We start from the raw sequence: 20581 nt of genomic DNA, 5'->3' as shown, positions 1-20581 counted from the left end.
GGTCTGTGAATGTATTCTTCCCAGAATGGCCTCCCCCAGCAGCAGAGAGCATCTTCATATCCGAGTGTGCTATGAACATACGTCAGTGCATGCACTGGATCGCGTATCCTGACCACATTATACAAGAATCCATATCCATGTACAGAGAGCCCTCAGGTACTGCTATCCATGTATATGTTCCCCTCTGTAAAGAAGATTAGGCCAGCTAGGATCCATCGACTTGCCCATCCTCAATGAATCTATGCCTTGGTATGTACATTGACCTTTTTGCTTCCTGAGATGATCCTGGCCACATACACATAGTGAGTACCTGTACTCTCTTTTACACATATGTGTTCCTTACTGCCTTACAACACGGTCCAACTGTAGGGTGTTATGATGCTACCAATCAATGACACATCCAGCCAAATACAGAAAACGTAAAAAAAAAGGAGGCAGCATGTCTCGAAAGCCTTCAGGTGATCGAGGTTGCCCTATAAAATGAAAATTAGCATGCAAAGCTGTGTATGCGATCTTCACCAATGGGACGTGGGTGCTTATTCCATACCCTACAGAGGTGCCCACACCTGAGTGAATTGTAGACAGCGAGAACAGTCCCTTATTTCAATCTTGCCAAGGAAAATGCTGGATGTCTTGGCACTATGATTAAGTGCCCTGGATAAGTCTCTGGCACTCTTTCGGATCGTTGTCTGCTTCTGTGATTGAAACAGATAAAGGACCAGTTGTTCGGCTGTGGTTTAGATACCGTTTGGAGAGCAGGGGTCACCACTATTAACAGAGACCCCTGTCTTGAACTTTAAGTCAGCCCTCCATGTGCCCAGCAATTCTGCCTCATTATGAAGCCTTCTCAATGAGGGAGCAGCAGAACACAGCAAGGGGCACTTCCATGTCCCATTGGTTTAACGTTCAGGTTCAATTTGCATTTGTCACCTGCAGTCTTATGTGTCTCTTTCCCTAACCTGTTCATGTATCTTTCTCGCCTCTAGGATGAACACAAGCTCACCTTGGATGAACTTCATCGGAAATTTGGAACAGACCTGACACGTGTGAGTAGAAACATCTTTTACAGAATTCAATTCACCTGGGGTTGGGCGCCACAATTCATACTGTTGTTAACTAGAGGTTGTAAGAACTGAGCTGACGCACTAGTGTTAAGCTGCGTTGTCTCCCTACCAAAAGGCGACTCCCTGACTTTTCCTTCAGAGATCTTTTCTTATAGTTCAATAGGGAACCAGAACGTCATCTCATCCTACGTCACAACGCCTCATTTACTCAGAGGTTGAGATGTCCACTTCACATCCGTTGGACTTGTTGTCCTCTGCCAGATAGACAGAGCGCTAAAAGTTGCCTGTAATGCCAGTTGGGCACTGTGCATTTTGTTGATAAATCTCAAATGGGATTAAAAGTAAACATTCTGCCTAAGTGAAGCAGGCATGATTGATTCCTCCATTCTCTGCAGCTGCCATCCACTCTCCCTTGCTCCCTACTTCTGTAAACCCTTGAAAGGCTCATCCTTGACTGACTTTCTTCCTGCAGCAGCACCAGTAACCTATGCTCATCCCCGCCATCAGGCTTCATGAGAAGGAACTCCACAAGACGACTTTCAAATATGCGCTTGCGTACTTGACATCCACAGCCGCCTGCCCTCTCCTGAAGCGATCTGTTGTGACCTACTCCTGGCATTGCCCTCTTCTGGATCTCCTCCAAGCCGTCTGAAAGCTCGATGCTCCTCAGGAACTTGGCCTATGCCATGGGTGTTCTGCCCATGGTCTCCTTCTCTGCTCTTTGCCCATTCTCTGTGTGCTTTCTTCTTCTCCTTTGGCTTCTACCTTCTTTTCCTGGCCTCACCCAAAGCTCCTCCCCTTCCGTGCCTACTTACCCCACCCAAACTTCATGAGCTGTTTCATTGCCGTCCACTTATCCTCTTCACTCCTCTGCTGGCATCTTGGGGTTTGCTCTTTTGATACTCTATTGAGGTTCTCCACTTCTTCCTGCAGCCATCAGCTCCACATCCACAATATTTGCCCCACCACTACTCCACCACTGCTTTAGAACAGATTGCACAACAGCTGCAGCTTTCCCCTAGGGGTCTCCAGGGACTCTGCCCAGCCTTGAATTTGACCAGTAAGCTGTGCATCCTTTCTATATTTACTGCATCTTCCCCTATAGACATCAGACATTGCGAAACACAGCACCATGATCACTGGGCCACCCCTGTAATCATTAGGTTCACGCCATCCTCCAGAGTCCCATTCTTTTCCTAATTTTTCCCTCTTTACGGCAAGACTCTTACTCCTGATGGAAATACCCCTCTAAAACCAACCACCATTTTCAGCACAATCCACCACCAGTGACTGCTGCTTATGTATGACTTCTTGAGTGCTCTGATTTCACCTCGTCGAGATGCTTGTTTGAGATATTAAATACAGACACTAACTGCACTACTGTAGAAGAGGAATATGGAGTAGAACAGATCAGCATTCTTAATGACCCCAGATACATGCTCTGAGGTGTGCTCATCCTCCATACTCACTTGGTTGTGAGTGAAGGCAGACAATTAGCAGACTGCCTGCTCTTGACTGTGATACCCCGTCCCCTCCCTGAAGGCGCATGTAGGTATCCGCGCGGAACCGCGGCTTGAATTGTGGAAAGTTGGGAGCAGATACGGCTGCCAGGGTGTGTACAATGAATATTTAATGATGGCCCTTACACTGTGTTGAGTCCCATGACATTGCCTCTTTCAACTGAATCGCCAAGGCTTGATAAGAATTCTTCTAAGCTCAGGTAGGACTTGCTGATTGGTGGATTGAGTTACAAATCTATGTGTCTTGTTTCACCTCCATTGTGTCCCTCTCCATCGCTGTCAACTGAGCTGCAGGCAATTCATGGTGGGTTGCTGTTTCCATTTCCTGTTTGGTGCTGACCTTGCTGTCCATTTTGTTTAGGGTTTGACGACAACTCGTGCTGCAGAGATCCTAGCCCGGGATGGACCGAACGCCCTGACGCCGCCACCCACCACCCCAGAGTGGGTGAAGTTCTGCCGGCAGCTGTTCGGTGGCTTCTCCATGCTCCTGTGGATCGGGGCGGTCCTCTGCTTTCTGGCCTATGGCATCCAAGCAGCCACTGAAGATGAACCTATCAGTGATAATGTGAGTATCAGTGCATAAGACCTAGGAGGCTGCTCAAGTACAAATACAAAAGTATACCCTAGTGCTCACCCAAAACTCTGCCCAGCTACTTAGAGACTGCAGCTCCTCAGTCCCAGCTCTTCAGTTCCATACCACAGGATACTGGAAAAAAGACACTCATTTTCCCTGATGCATTATATTTTTTTGTTTATTTTAATCTAGTCCCTCTTTACATAAAACAGTTTTATACAAATCATCAGGCTAGTGTCACCTGTCCTCTACCCATCTCATGATATTTTCCTGCACAAGGGATTCTTGGGGACGGTGTGGATTCCTGTGTATCGATGCAATTCCCATCCATGAAAGGCGCTCAGTGCCATTTTGTACTAGAGCGGTCAATGAACATAGTTTACACAAGTGTGCATGGTACTACCATTCCAGGGCCTGTGGAAGAGCTCTGAGGGGGGCCATTGTCTCAACATAAACCTGCACGAGGGCTGAGAGGAAGTACGAGGCCACACCGAGAATTCTTGTACCCAGAACTGGGACCTTTGTCAAAGACAGGCTAAAGATGCCCTCTTCTGACACATCTTGCCCCTCTGACAGGTGCTGTTGAATCCCATAAGAAGTAATACAAACTCACCTGTCAGATTTGAGGCGATAATTAATGACTCACTTAAGGCCTCCCATTACTCTGAAATATCCTTAGGTTTCTAAAAAATGTCACCAATGTTCAATAATGCATTTTAAAGTCATTCTGAAGAACAAGGATCCTGTGCGGCATCTCCCTTGGAGTTCCTTATACTCTGCGGATGAGGCCAATAAAGTCAAGGATCTGCAGTAACACAAGGAAGGCTGCCACGCTGGGGGTGTCTGAGCTGGGCCTCACCCAGGAGAAGTCAGTAGACATCTGTCGTAGCCCCCACTCTGTATCCGAGGTTGACTTCTCCACCGAAGACTGAGAAGGACAATGCACCAAGCCTTTGATCAGTGTCACCGCTTCCAAAACTTATAACCCTCCATTATCAGGGGGAACAGGTACGTGTACATGGAAACTCCAGCTCATACAGTTTTGTGTATTGATTCGCCTTCCCAGTAATTCTGGGAGACCACTCTAGAAGTCCCCCCTCCAAGATCTGATACAGGGATCTAGCACTTTCTCCCTGAATCCCATGAGAAGGAATCCCTGAATTATTTGATGTAACCACTATTTAACAATAACAATAAACTCAAGAAACACCACAGTCAGCAACAATGGTGTGGAAAGAGCACAAACCCCCCAATGTACTGCCACTCCTGTGGGAAGAAAGGCCATACCTATTTCTTGAACAGTCCGTCAGCATCTCCTCATGCCAGTGAGGCCTGGACACACACAATGAAACTAGCAAACAAACAAGCAAACAATGAGTGTGTGGTGATTTTTGGCCTTTTTCGCCCCAAAGAGTCATGAACTGGTTGAATATGGCATGTTCGAAGGATAATATAGGCTCTTGGGAGCTCAAGCTTGGAACCGTATCCCAGCCCCTCTCAGATCTCCGGCAGACCGTGCGGCTTTTAGGAAACCTCTTAAAACTTGGCTTTTTCAGGGCTAGAGGTAGCTGTCTGGTCTGTTAGTTCGAGACTATTAGCGCAGGGACACTCTTGCTGAGTAGCCATGCGCTCTACAAATATGCATCATTCATTCATTCATTCATTCGAGTATACTCTGAGCTTGTCCTGTACATTCTCTCATAATGCTTCACTGTTTTGGATCTCAAATTAGATTCTATCATTCACTCATTCATTTGTTCAAGAAAAATGTTACGTTGTGCTGCACACTTATAAATATATGTGTTAAAATGAATTGTACAGACAAAGGTCTAAAACACATTCAAGGTTGAAACACTGTAAACGCTTCTGAAAATGCAGTAACATAGACAAAACCAATTATACAATTTTTAGAAAACGAACTGTTCAACTTGACAGGTTTGTCCCATATTGTGCAAATGTTCATTCTGAAACACAAATGGATATATGTCATGGGGATATCACTCTTTCAGCACTTGGTATAGGAACCTGTTGCTTGTGGACCATAGAGTGCAGAAACCTGACATTTTGTCTCTTTGTATGGTGAAAACTAATACAATGATTATGTTAAAAAAAAACACACAGGTACAAGAGTACACAAGTACCCACACCTTTCCCAGTGTACTGGACTTCTTTTAAAAGCAAGGCAAACAAGATATTAAGAGACTTATACATATTGTAATATTTCGCCTGTGTTGAAGATCCCCCATGTTTTCTCATCAGACTTCATTGGATCCTTTTAGTAATCTGGTTGTCTTTAAACCACGAGTTGGGATTGTCACTGACTAGTTTTCACTGTGTGATGTCTCAATTCAGAGGTACATAATCATATCCACCGTGCTACCCAACAGTATTCATAAATGTTTTATGGTGTGAAATGTACCAGGTACTAAACCTAGTTTGCAGATATTCCTAACATATCAATAGTTTATTCACTTACAGACATATTAGACACAATTCATGAAAAGCAACAGAACCGATCATCCTGAAGTCTACACAATTACAGTTCTTTGTCAGTAGATTGCTTCCCATCAGGACCACTTTCTGCAGATCTCCAATATTCTCTAATATTCTTTAAAAAGCTTGCACTCACTCACACTCTGCAACCATCAGCAATATTTGTGATGCTCTCATCAAATGGTTCTAGGTAAGTGTCAAACTGTGTGTGACCCCTCAGAAACCTACAGAAAAATATCACTGCATCATCCTAGATAACCATTCTCTTCAAGAGGGCAGAGTCAGTGCTTAATTTGAAAAAAAATAAGTGCCATGGCCATGTCCGGAGTCCGCTTCTGCATACAGTGCCCATTACTGCTGCCAATTACAGTATCAGCACAGCTAAGAACCATCACACTCCTACAAGTGTGACAATTCTGAATATTTCAGTTACCAAAAGCTATAAGAATGGCTTTGGCGGCAGGTGTAGGTCATTTTTAATGTATATTGAATTAATAAACAACTGTTGTGCTCATCTCTAAATTAGACAAACAGCTCCACCATGTGGCAGACTGTCATATGTGCCGGTGTTGACAATTAAGTGCCAGTGCTGAGCACTGGAAACCACCGGCTCAAATTAAGCACTCGAGAGCTTGCAGAAAGGTATATGGAGAGAGGATACATACGTTCAATGTTAAAGTTGCCAGAAATTACTGTTCTTGAACATCACACTCACTCAACTTGTAAGGGTTTGGAGTTTTGTGTCAGCTGATGTTCTCTTCTTGCAAGTTAATGGAGCATTACCCTTTAAAATAGACCTATTTATCTAACTAGCTCTTTCACACGCTTCCTGGCTCATATTCCCACATAATGTCATAGTCGAGAGCAGAAGTATGTCAGTGTTGAGGATCGCTGGCTATGTTTACATTCCTCCTAACTTCCCAGGCCATAAGGCTCATGCTGGCCCATCATTTCGGTCAACAAAAACTAGAAGACACTCACCTTTCCCACCCACCCCCTTACTAACAGTAACCATAAACCTGTGAATACCAACCTACTCTGCACACAGTCAACACTTTGCCTTAACCACACCACACTTACAAACCAACAACAATACTATAAAGCACAACAATTAGTGTCACAACATCCTTTAAATATTTACACTAGTAGTCGATCAATACAATCATGATGGGTTTTGTGCTGCAGTTATGGTGCAAGCACAGATCTTTATCTCGGCGAGTAGTCTTAGCTTTCTGCCTTCAGCATTTCATACAATGAGTTGTATCGAGCTGAGGAATTATTGCCTTTTGAGACTATGAGATGGACTGATGTTAAAGACTTCAGTTAGTTTCAGTAGCACAGGGAAAACAGACCCCAAGTCTGCAGATTCTAGGGTTTGGGTTTGACTCCTATGCTCTTCTACCGGGTTGTCTGAAGACAATGACGACTCTTAGGGCCTGATTTAGAGTTGCCGGACGAGGTACTCCTTTTTAAACACAATGATGTACCCTGCCTCCAAACCCTTGGTTCACCCGCCTCATTTAGAGATGGGCAGACCTTTAGTTTTCCGTTGACGCAGCCTCCATTGGCTCCATTCACGGAATACTATCCATCACTGCCAGTAAAAACCTGGCAACGAGGAATAGTAAAAAAACAATAATAACCTCCACACCTTGTGGGAAAACTCCCGGGGGGGGGGGGGGGGGGGGGGGGATCGTTATTCGTAATATCAAACGTCCAAAGTGGGAGTTTAAAAAAAAAAAACTAAAAAATCAAACATATTTTTTTTGATCATCAAAGCCGATAGAGGCTATTCACTCAACGTTTAGTACACTGAAAGGAACCTGCATGACAGAGGTTCATTTCAATGCACTGAAATGACTGCTGGGGCAGAGGTCATCTCTAAATTTGGTAGGCGGACTATCCTTGGGATGGCCTAGGTAATGCCCTCCGCCACCCGAACAGACACTGCTGTATTTGCCAAACTCAAAATCAGGCCCAATAAGTAATGCTTTGGTTTGCAGGTTTAATCCTCTGTCAGAATGTTGCCTCCTGTTGAATCTTGAACCCCACTGCAGGTCTCTTTGCTGCTTTTTTGGTTGGCTACTCTAGACTGCGACTAAGTGTAAGCTTTTTCCATACTTGTTTCCCACAGCTATATCTTGGCGTTGTGCTCTCGGCAGTCGTCATCATCACTGGCTGCTTTTCCTACTACCAAGAAGCCAAAAGCTCAAAGATTATGGAGTCCTTCAAAAACATGGTACCTCAGGTGAGCATGAGACTGAAGAGCAGGCTCCATGGATAAGATGTAGTCAAGGTTTGATGGGTCTGGAAGAAAGAGATGGAAGAAAATGTGATACCCCTGGGGTAGCGGGGGTGCTCTGATTGGACAGCATGAGTGACCGAAGACAGGCGTGTCCAGTGAGTGACATGAAAGGCTTGGAGAGATATACGGCTCACCAGGTGAGTAGGAGAGCAGGCTTAAGGGACAGAGCACAGAGACCGGAGACATGCAAGTCCAGTGAGTTAAAAAAAAACAGGGATGGAAGGAAGTATGATCCCTTGGAGAGATGGAGAATGGAAAGAGGGTTTCAGGAGCAGGAAGGCAGTGGTGGGGGACATGCAGATCTATTGAAAGAGAGGCAATTGATTATAGCTTTGAAGATATGTTTTACCAGCCTTTTTCTGACCTCATAATACCACAAGGGTCTACTGAACTATTGAAAACTTCTTTTCTGGTCTGGGTATTGCACATGGAGGTCGCTCATAATGCAAACTAACCATTTAAACAACCCTTATTAATCTGGTGGTCACACTTGGGGGAAAGGGAAGAGGAGACTTGGAATTACAGGGGTTGGAGCACAGTCCATTCTGAACCGGCAGCAGCACATGAGTGGACACAGAGCGTGAGGGTACAAAGGTTTGGGCACCAACCTTTCTGATCTGACAGTGGCAGATGGATGGACTCATAATGAGAGAGTTTAGAGGCTTGTGTATAATTGTAAGTGATTTGGGAACAGCGGATTGGAGGTCTTAAAATGGAGAGATACAGAGGCTTGCGTATACTTGTTAGTGATGTGGAAACAGCAGATGGGTGGTCTTAGAATGGAGGAGTACAGAGGCTTGAATATACTTGTTTGTGATGTGGGAACAGCCGATGTGGTCTTAGAATGGAGGAGTACAGAGGCTTGAGTATACTTGTGGGTGATGTAGAACCAGCAGATGATGGTATTAGAGATAGTACAGAGGCTTGCATATACTTATAGGTGATGTGGGAACAACATACGGGTGGTCTTAAAATGGGAAAGGACAGATGCTTGAGTATACTTGTAGGTGATGTGGGAACAGCAGATGGGTGGTCTTAGATTGGAGGAGTACAGAGGCTTGAGTATACTTGTAGGTGATGTGGGAACAGAAGATGGGGGACTTAGAATGGAGGAGTACAGAGGCTTGAATATACTTGTTTGTGGTATGGGAACAGCAGATGGGTGGTCTCAGAGTGGGACAGTACAGAGGCTTGAGTATACTTGAAGGTGATGTGGGAACAGCGGATGGGTGCTCTCAGAATGGGAGAGTACAGAGGGTTGAGTTTGCTTGTAGGTGATGTGGGAGCAGCAGACAGGTGGTCTTAGAATGGGAGAGTACAGAGCGTTGATTACAGTCCTTTTTCATCTGCGAACAGCAGCGGGGAGACTCAGAATGACAGAGGACAGTGCTTTTAGCATGTTTCTTTATGATAGGCAGTAGGAGATGGGATTTAAGCTAGAGTAGTTTTGAGTAGTGTGTTTGGCCTTTGCCCTGGCCCTTCGGCCGCTCTGAATGCCATGCAGGCTTTCTGTCTTGGGGCATAGGTTAATTGGAAAGAATAAGAATTACAAATGTACCACTTTTCCCAACAAACTGTACCTCGACTTTAAAAAGTTTGAAGCTTTAAGAATACTGTTGAGTACTTGCAATGGGAGCCCCTCTTGTCGTGGGAACAGGCCTGTATAAAGTGAAGGACAGTAATGAGTCATGTGGTAGCTGAAGTGTGGTATCTTGAGATGAGGATTAGAAGTGGCAGATTCCTATGTGACTGGACACTGATCCTACGCCTTGCATTGATTTCTGAATGTCAGTTCTCTTGAGCTTTGTGCAAGATAATGATTGTTAATCCTGCTGATGTTCCTTTCTCTTCTCCGGTCTGCCAGCAAGCCCTTGTGATCCGGAACGGAGAGAAGCAAACCATCAATGCGGAGGGCGTTGTTGCCGGTGACTTGGTAGAAGTGAAAGGAGGCGACCGGATCCCCGCGGATCTTCGCATTGTATCTGCTCATGGCTGCAAGGTGAGAAAATCCCAACAACTAAGGAGCTATTCACAAAGGTACATTTACATGTGTAGATTGACTCATGTATAAATGTACTACTACTCCCAGGAGTAACTTTATCACTTTTGTGAAATTCAGCATTTCCAAGTGTAAAGTTACTTCTAGTTGCAGACTAACATGCCTTCACCCTGGTGGAGCCTTCTACACCAGGATGTATGAGTAACTTTTCACTTGTAGATGGAGGGCTCTACCTCTGGGGGTGCAGATATCTCTGTGGTATATTTTAGGTAAAAATAATAACGTTTAATAATTATTAAAAACATTTAAAATAAATACATTAACATAAAATAAAAATGCTAATTATTATTAACCTAGAACAAAAAAGGTAAAATGTTACTGAACAATAACTCATCAAGTTAAATGTTTAATAAACAAATAAATAGGATATATTAATTTATTCTAATATTATTACAAAACTTGCTTTAAAAAAATGCCAGCCTCACTAGCATTTTATATTTATAATTAGTATGCAATAAATACATTTGCTGTAATTTTTTTAATGAACCAGTTTAAAAGATTATTCAGTTATTTTAATAAAAAAGTTAAATGTTACTTTATTTAATTTAGAAAAATAATAGTATAACTTCTAACACTTAACAAATATGTGTGTTATTTTATGTCCCTGCCCCCATTGTTTTCTTTGGGAGTGTATTGCATTAACGGGAAGAGTCCATGTGTGGCCTTACTCTTTCTGGGCTTACACTGAGGCTGGGCTGTAGTACATTTACAACTGTTTTGAGTCTTTTGTGACTTTAGTAACTTTAAAAGAGCAGTTTGTGAATAGGAAGGAGCTTACTCGGTTGCGGAAAGGTTTTTGTATTTGCATGACCCCCCCAAAATGTATTCATTTTTATTTACTTTTTTTTGTATAGCGTGAACATGACCTGTGAGGGTTTCAGAGCGGTTTACAAATGAGCAGAAATAAGAAAACAGGGAAGCAAACAAAAACATAATCAAGAGAGGTACACACTGTGTACATAGGGTAAAATAAGTTCATAATTAGAGAGAGCCAGTATCTCCAGGACAAGTCAGAAAAAGCAATAGAGATGGACCGACAGTCTAGCAATAATCATGGGTGCCGATCTTGAGAAGAATTGTGTAATAAGTAGTCATTTACCTTCTTTTTTAAAGAAAGTAGTTGAGGGAATCAGCCTGATTTCAGGTGGTAGGGAGTTCCAAATTCTCTGGGCAATACCTGAGAAGTCTCTGCTGCAAGTTTTCTTTTTATGGAATTTCTGTGGTTTTAGTACCAAGGTGTGGTGCTTCTAGGGGATCTGCATACACCAGATAATTCTAGCGTTTGTGCCACGTACTTTAGGGAGTTGTAATGAAGAGCTTTATGGGTCATGCAAGAAATATGCATCTGTATACTTGCCTCATATGGGAGCCAGCTAAGGGTTTTGAGATCCGGGGAGAGGTGATTGTTCCTTTTGGATCCTGTGATGAGCCTGATGGCTGCATGGAGAGAGGCCCTTAGTGGTGCCAGCTTGGATCTAGGAAGGCCACACAGGGTAGCACTTCCATAGTCCAACCTGGGGATTGAATTCATCCTCACTCCTCCCTAAGATGCTCCTTCCTTCCCTAATCCTTCCCATTTAGCAGTAAGTATTCCCCATTTACCAGCCTCACACTTTTACTCCTAAAATATTACCTAAAGAGTCCACCAAAAATTCAAATAGAGTTAAAGGTTGAAATGTGTCCGTATATCCTCAACAATTCTAATCTTCCATGAGGTGATGCGCCTTCTACATGTCCTCTGCTTCTGGTAGTATCCAGGGCTGAGATGTTCCATTTTATTCTGAGGGATTTTTATCTGACTTTACCGGAAATGTACATGACCACTCTTTGGACTTTTCTCTTTAGATCTAAATGATGAACTTTGCTCCCCTCACCCCTAGAGCAGTGGGATTACCAACAACAACTATTCACCTTTTACCCGTTTTTCCTGTAGTCACCAGACATTGAAAGTTAGTATTTGGTCTTTTCCAAATTTGTGTGAGAGAATTAAGTTATTTTTCATAGTGAGGGCACTTTTGGCCCAACATGGATCCAGGGCGGCACACCTTCCTGCCAAATGTTGGTAAGAGCCGGTCCGAATGGCTGTCAGTGTTGTTATTTTTTCTTCTAATAAATGTCAAAGTATAACTGAATCACGTACAATGAGGGAAGGATAGAAAGATGCTTCCTGGCCTCTTTCAGAGTCACAGTGTAGTTCTGTATTTTTGTAGGGTTCGGGTTTTTACACATTATCTACATTATTTTGATAATTAAAGAGCACTCAGCTCTTGACTCATCTAGAGTGTTTGTAAGAAACTGATCATCTATAGCAGAGCAAGAAAAAGGCTCATCCTCCTGATTTAGGATTTGATCATGCCTCCAGAGGGATCTGTGATGAGCAGTGAAGGTAGGAGTTGTCCCTTCTCTGATAGCTCTCCTCCTCTGGTCCTCTAACGTGTAACCATGAACATGTGTTGATTTTGTATGTTGCAGGTAGATAACTCTTCTCTCACCGGTGAGTCCGAGCCCCAGACCCGGTCTCCAGATTTCACCAATGAGAACCCATTGGAAACCAGAAACATTGCTTTCTTCTCAACTAACTGCGTGGAAGGTGAGTGCAGAGCGGAATCAGCCTGGTGGGTGTGGCACAGCATCTGATTTATTTAGTATAGCATAGCAGCGCTGATTCTTAGGATGTAGTGTGGCATCGCTCTTGATGGGTATAGAATAGCTTCGGCCAGATGAGTGCAGTGGAGCACTGTATATATTGAGTGTAGCAGATCGTTGATGTGGTCAGTCCAACAAGGTATTGTCCTTCTGTGTATAATGCTTCGTTGACCTGTGGGGTGTAGTGCAGCACTGGCCTAGTGGCTGTGGTACAGCATTGAACTTGTGGGTGTAGTGCAGCTTTAGCCGATGGATGCTGCCCGCTATTGACAAGGTGGGTGTAGTACATGTTGAACAGGTTCACGTAGTACTGCACTGGACTACTGGATGTAGTTCAGCATTGGCCCAGTAGGTGTACTGCTGCAGTAGTCTACAGGGCGTAGTGTAGCATTGACCTCGTACGAGTAGTACAACATTCTTAAAGTCAGTGTAGTGCAGCATTGACCCTGTTTGTGTAATGCAGCATTGGTCTTGAAGGTGCACTGAAGCTTTGACTTTGTGACTGCAGCACAGCACTGCCTTGCTAGGAGTAGTGCAGCGAGTAAGTAATTATTTATTGTTTGATTAATTAAAACATTACAGTCACATTACTAAAACAGTATCACTTAAAACATAGCTTCAATACAATGGGGAGAATTTACGAGCCCCTTGCGATATTTTTGCACCGCAGTTGCGTCACTTTTTGTGACACAGCAGCAGCGTAAAAATGCGGCCCATTTACAACCTGACGCATCTAGGGAGATGTGTCACGTTGTAACGCCCTGCATCACATTATACCTGCATCAGGTATAATGTATGCAGGGTGGGTGTTCCAACGCAAAAAAGCCTCGGAGAAGTGACGCAGTGAAATCTACAAGATTTCACTGCGCCACTTCTAGGACGCCACTGCATCAAATTCTTACGCCTGCTTGAAGCAGGCGTAAGGAGTGAGGCAGCACAATGAGGATAGGCATCCCCCTGCATTGCTGGCGTTGCGTCGTGCTTGCGACACGACTCCAGCAATGCGTGACTTTTGCATAAACAGATGCGGCAGAATTTCTGACGCATCTGTCAGTCCTTGCACCATGGTGCGCCGTATTGTAAATACGGCGCATCCATAGTGGCGCAAGGGTTTCTCAAAGTGGTGCAGAGAAAGTGACGCATCTTCACAGATGCATCACTTTCTTGTAAATCTGCCCCCACGTTCATACGATGCTGGTATGATCATATGTGTAACATTAATATAAGCAGCTTTAGTGTGCAAAATGCATGTTTTCCATGTTTCATCCAGGTGGATAAGTAGACCTTTGGCCAGATGTACGACTTTTGGAATTTGCGACTCGCAAATAGCAACAAATTGAGAGTCGCAAATTGCATGCCTCATGAATACTAATTAGGCTGTTGCAATTCGTGACCCCATCGGTAATGGCTAGCATTCCCAAGAAAAACAGACATTTGAGGCGAGCAAATTTAAAGTGTAGCTAGTGTTGTAGGGTGCTCTATACAGCAGCTGCTCTCAGCCTAAACTTCGGAACTACCCAGAGTTCTCTCCTTCTCTTTTGCATAATTTCTGTCACTCTAACCCTGAAAGGGTATTGTTTTTATATATATATATATTCACTGAAAAAACCATAGGTTTCACACATGTTATAGTTAGCTGGAAATTTTACTGATAAAAAACCTATGAAATTCCCCCGTTATAGTTAGTGCAGGCAACTATAACTCACGCGACCGCAATCCTCTGCTGATGCTAATACTGTATTTAGACACTTATTTGCCCATGTCTTCTTCCATTAAATTTTAGCTATACATATATTACAATTATTTTTTTTTCATAAAGACACATATGTCATCAGCAGAGGATTGCGGTCGCGTGAGTTATAGTTGCCTGCACTAACTATAACGGGGGAATTTCATAGGTTTTTTATCAGTAAAATTTCCAGCTAACTATAACATGTGTGAAACCTATGGTTTTTTCAGTGAATTTGCAAGGTTTTTTAAATGCTAATTCCTAACTATAACGTGTGTGAAACCTATGGTTTTTTCAGTGAATTTGTACGTTTTTTTAAATGCTAAGTTACTTTACGCCATTCATGGCGTGCGCGCCCACTTAACGCAGTTTGTTCCGTGCGCGCACGGTGCGCTTCGCGCACCGTGCGCGCACAGTGAGCACGCGGTGCGCTTCGCGCACCACGCGCCCTCTTTACGCAGTTAGTGCCGTGCACGCACGGTGGGCACGCGGTGCGCTACGCGCACCGCGTGCCCACGTTACGCTGGATGGGCCATGTACGTACGATGCGCTTCGCGCACCGTGCGCACATGGAGGGCATATTACGCGCTTCGTTGTGCAAGGTAAACTTTTACATTTTCATTGCATACAGATGCCATGCACAAATGGTGCCCTTCGGCCACCATTTGCACACGGGGTGGGGAGAGTATGGTTAATTTTTTTGTTTTAAACATTTACATACCGTAAGCGCACGGTAAGCGCACCGTAAGCTGCCACAGATATATATATTGATTTAAATGCTATTTTCTCAGGAACTACTGAACAGATTTACACCAGACCTACAAAAGGCACTTCCTTGACCTGAGGACTACCTCTCTGCCAAATTTCAAGTAACTCTGTTCAGCCGTTCGGGCTGTAGCTGTGTCTAAAGGTCCTATGGAAAAATGCATGGGAAAAACGCGTTTTGGGACCCCCCTTTTTTCTCAGCCCCCGCTTGACGAATCCCCCCGAGACTTTCAGGGTAGGAGCGGAGCGTAGTGCCCCACCTATTTTGAAAATTTCGCGAGGATTCGTTGACTGGCGCCAAAGTTATTCCAAATAGAATGTTGCGGATTTCCTATGGAAACAGGGTCCTAACTATAACTACTTACTGGCGACCGCCAGTAGGTAATATATATATATATATATATATTCACTGAAAAAACCATAGGTTTCACACATGTTATAGTTAGCGGAAATTTTACTGATAAAAAACCAATGAAATTCCCCCGTTATAGTTAGTGCAGGCAACTATAACTCACGCGACCGCAATCCTCTGCTGATGCTAATACTGTATTTAGACACTTATTTGCCCATGTCTTCTTCCATACATTTTTAGCTATACATATATTACAAATATTTTTTTTTCATAAAGACACATATGTCATCAGCAGAAGATTGCGGTCGCGTGAGTTATAGTTGCCTGCACTAACTATAACGGGGGAATTTCATTGGTTTTTTATCAGTAAAATTTCCGCTAACTATAACATGTGTGAAACCTATGGTTTTTTCTGTGAATTTGCAAGGTTTTTTAAATGCTAATTCCTAACTATAACGTGTGTGAAACCTATGGTTTTTTCAGTGAATTTGTACGTTTTTTTAAATGCTAAGTTACTTTACGCCATTCGTGGCGTGCGCGCCCACTTAACGCAGTTCGTTTTGTCCGCGCACGGTGCGCTTCGCGCACCGTGCGCGCACAGTAAGCACGCGGTGCGCTTCGCGCACCGCGCGCCCACTTTACGCAGTTAGTGCCGTGCACGCACGGTGGGCACGCGGTGCGCTACGCGCACCGTGTGCCCACGTTACGCTAGATGGGCCATGTACGCACGATGCGCTTCGCGCACCGTGCGCACATGGAGGACATATGATGCACTTCGTTTTGAAAGGTAATATTTTAATTTTTCGTAAATTTTTATAAGCCATGCACAAATGGTGACCTTCGGGCACCATTTGCACACGGGGTGGACAGAGTGTGGATAATTTTTTTTTTTATTTTATTTTTTTTAAATATTATAGTTTATCTCATCTGTTATAACCGCCAGTAGGTAGTTATAGTTAGGACCACGTTTCCATAGGAAATCCGCAACATTCTATTTTGAATAACTTTGGCGCCGGTCGACGAATCCTCGCGAATTTCTCAAAATAGGTGGGGCGCTACGCTCCGCTCCTACCCTGAAAGTCTCGGGGGGATTCGTCAAGCGGGGGCTGAGATAAAAGGGGGGTCCCAAAACGCGTTTTTCCCATGCATTTTTCCATAGGACCTTTAGACAGGGCTACAGCCCGAACGGCTGAACAGAATTACTTGAAATTTGGCAGAGAGGTAGTCCTCAGGTCAAGGAAGTGCCTTTTGTAGGTTTGGTGTAAATCTGTTCAGTAGATTCTGAGAAAGTAGCCTTTAAATCAATATATATATCTGAGCCAGCTTACGGTGCGCTTACGGTACGCTTACCGTACGCGTACGGTGGCGTGCGCGAGCGCGATTCTGATTGGCTGTTACATCTAAGTAAACTTTCGAATCGGTCGAAACCAGGAAGCAGTGGCCGCCATTTTCTCTCTCGCACTCTGAGGGGGGGGCTGTAAACAAAGGCAAAAAACATATAAAGGGGCTGTTTAGACAGCGCCCATGCACATAGCCATGTTAGTTGAGTCCTCAAAGATCCCCCAAGGCCAAAAACGGTAAATTTTTATTTTTTGAAAATTTCGCCGATTACGCTTACCGTACGCGTACGGTGCGCTTACGCTAAAAATTTTAATACAAAAAAAAAAACACTCTCTGTGCATGGCATATTATTGTCATCACTTACAAATTAAATTTAACAGATTACCTATTACAAGGAAGCGCATAATATGTCCTCCATGTGCGCACGGTGCGTAACGTGGGCACGCGGTGCACGTAGCGCACTGCGTGCCCACCTTGCGTGTACGGCACTAACTGCGTAAAGTGGGCGCGCGGTGCTCGAAGCGCACCGCGTGCTCACTGTGCGCGCACGGTGCGCGAAGCGCACCGTGCGCGCACGGAACGAACTGCGTTAAGTGGGCGTGCACGCCACGAATGGCGTAAAGTAACTTAGCATTTAAAAAACCGTACAAATTCACTGAAAAAACCATAGGTTTCACACACGTTATAGTTAGGAATTAGCATTTAAAAAACCTTGCTAATTCAATGAAAAAACCATAGGTTTCACACATGTTATAGTTAGCTGGAAATTTTACTGATAAAAAACCAATGAAATTCCCCCGTTATAGTTACTGTAGGCAACTATAACTCACGCGACCGCAATCCTCTGCTGATGACATATGTGTCTTTATAAAAAAAAAATATTTGTAATATATGTATAGCTAAAATTTAATGGAAGAAGACATGGGCAAATAAGTGTCTAAATACAGTATTAGCATCAGCAGAGGATTGCGGTCGCGTGAGTTATAGTTGCCTACAGTAACTATAACGGGGGAATTTCATTGGTTTTTTATCAGTAAAATTTCCAGCTAACTATAACATGTGTGAAACCTATGGTTTTTTCATTGAATTAGCAAGGTTTTTTAAATGCTAATTCCTAACTATAACGTGTGTGAAACCTATGGTTTTTTCAGTGAATATATATATATATATATAATAGTAAGTGTGCTTTGACTTCACCTAGAGGAGTATTTCTCTCTCACCTCGTGCTATTGGCTCTTTGTTGTTGTCATTCTATCATTCCATCTCCAATGGGATGCATGCATTGCATTGTAATCATTGAGGGGCTATTTTACATCTGAATTGTACATTTAATCATCACACTTTAAATTCTTATTCTAATAGATAAATTGTGTACAGATATAATAATTTTGAGTTTTGTTTTTTTCAATGGTGCAGGCTTTTAATGTTGTAGTCACCACTCAGAATGCAAACCAGAGCTATTGCCTGTGCCAAAGTTTGTTGTAGTTTGTTGACCTCTGGTCTGTTGTTTCTAGGCACCGCCCGTGGCGTCGTCATCAACACCGGTGATCGCACTGTGATGGGCCGCATTGCCACCTTGGCTTCTGGGCTGGAAGGAGGCCGCACCCCCATTGCCATCGAGATTGAGCATTTCATCCAACTCATCACTGGAGTGGCTGTATTCCTGGGTGTCAGCTTCTTCATCCTCTCCCTCATCCTGGGATACAGCTGGCTGGAAGCGGTCATCTTCCTCATCGGCATCATTGTGGCCAATGTACCGGAGGGACTCCTGGCCACTGTCACAGTAAGGAGTCTGAGTGTTTGGGCTGTGACCTTAGTTCAGGCCACGCCACTGAGTCTTGTGAATTGAGGTCCTCGATGTTATAGGGAAGTAGTAAAGATGTGCTTCTTGAACAAAGTATTGTATTAGGCAAATAGGGCCTGATGAGTCAAAGTGTTTTACTCACTCTGAGTCCATTGGGAAGCATGTCGCCACAGAAGAGCTTTAATGTGGGGCTTCATCTTGCTCTAGAACTGATGGTCATATCTCTATACCAGGCATTCTTTATGACACATAACTCATCTGTTTGAGGCATGTGTGCTGTAGATACACATGCTCTGCATACTCCTGCCATCTAGTGTTGGTTCCAGATATTTTCAAGTTGTTTTTCTTCTAGGAAGTCTGATTTCTGTTACCTTTATGAAATGTTCATGTTTTGTGGTGCTGCTTTGAGTTGTAAGTACACCTTCTCATCAAGTTGCACCTCCCCCACTAGGTGAGACAGAGAGGGTGGCCTACCACTGAGTGTGAATGTGGAGCCGTGGTGGAGGTGGGATCTTTTTCATGCACCGATAGAGGCCTGATGTGCATTCATGTATAACTTCAGTGACAAGGGAAGCAGTGATCCCAAGTGTTTGTGGGCACAGGAGTGGACTGAATGGCTCCTCTTTAATAGTGTTCCTCCTGTAGACGTGCTGACGTGTGCAGTGGTTCCTGGACACCATGCCACAGTAGTCACAGCCCACTGCATTTACGACTCAACCATTGCTTTGATCATCCCTGGCTCCATGGGTTTGTGCTTCAGTGACACCTGACACAATAGTCAAATGCTAATCTGATTTTGTAGCTGTGTTTGCAGTCCTGCAGTACAGCTGCCAGGGCTATGCTCCCTGGAAAGGTGGCACCCATCCTCCTGTTCACCACCGCCAAGCTTGGCTAAAGTCCCTGATCAACACTGTCCATACCCTTCTCAGAAGTGCACTGCTCCCACTCCTAGGGCCTGGTTGTGTGAGGTAATGTACTCTGAGTGCCAGAGGAATGTCTCTCTTCATACCCTCATACATCTCATTTAAGGGCTGTACAAAGCTTCCTTGAAAATGAGAGGCAGCAGTGGTGGCCTCCTCAAGAGAGGGAAATTGGTTGATTTCATGACAGGTGAAGGAGACAAGACGGTCTGTGCATCATTTCTTCAATTTGGACTAAGTTCACCTTCCAGCAGTGGAGGCTTCACATGGATGCTTGGGGGAGGGGGGAAGGGAGAATCCTAAAGCTAAGTTGTCAAACAAAATATCATGCTTAGAAAGGAGTCAACAAAGACCGTAAGAGGCAGCAGCACTTGCTGAGAAGCGACAATCTGGGTAACAAGCTGAACAATGAGGGATTGTTTTAAGGTTAAGCATGAATGGCAATGTTTTGGGGGTTAGCCCCTGCTACAGGTAACCTGCTGTCACTTGCTGACCACAGGTACAAGCTCCAGCAGGACTGGGTCAACCTACAAGGCGAGCAATATTGAGTTTGGCGAATGATTATACCCAATGTTTAGCTGTGATTTATTTGATGATGCGGGTTATAAATTATAGATATAAACAATAATATTGTGCAGCTAGTGGTAGCCACATCAGCAATGATGTTTAGAGCAGTCCGCCGCTTGATGCGCTGACATTGGATCCTTTGTGAGAAGGAGATCTAGCGAAAGAATGTCAATTGGAAGGTATTTTTTCCCACCAGATTTAGATTTTGAATCTCTAATTACATTTTCCACAAATGGATTCTTTATCGCAGTAATTTTTTATAAATCTTTTTTTTTTTTGTTTTTATATAGAAATTTGACACCAATTGATCTTTCCAATTTGTGAAGCATTTTCAAAGAATCAATTCATTTTAAAAAAAGAGAAACACTATTTTGTTTTATTTTCAAGCAAATCTTTTTGCAGAAATGCTTATTTGCACATCGTTCGTTGTTCTCCACGGGGA

General features: G+C 43.8%; 1 protein-coding gene across 1 annotated transcript in view; it reads left to right on the top strand.

Moving 5' to 3' along the window:
* Positions 1–20581, top strand: part of LOC146801339 (sodium/potassium-transporting ATPase subunit alpha-1-like) — a 312352-nt gene that overhangs the window by 119287 nt on the left and 172484 nt on the right. The window contains exons 3-8 of the mRNA XM_085620987.1: positions 987–1046; positions 2946–3149; positions 7786–7899; positions 9821–9955; positions 12488–12605; positions 18363–18631. Coding sequence (XP_085477113.1) covers positions 987–1046; positions 2946–3149; positions 7786–7899; positions 9821–9955; positions 12488–12605; positions 18363–18631 — 900 coding nt within the window. The remainder of the gene's footprint in view (positions 1–986; positions 1047–2945; positions 3150–7785; positions 7900–9820; positions 9956–12487; positions 12606–18362; positions 18632–20581) is intronic.

The sequence above is a fragment of the Triturus cristatus genome, chromosome 8, assembly GCF_964204655.1.
Source record: "Triturus cristatus chromosome 8, aTriCri1.1, whole genome shotgun sequence".
NCBI lineage: Eukaryota > Metazoa > Chordata > Amphibia > Caudata > Salamandridae > Triturus > Triturus cristatus.
Note: the sequence above shows the minus strand (reverse complement) of the source record. Positions and strands in the feature narration are given on the sequence as shown.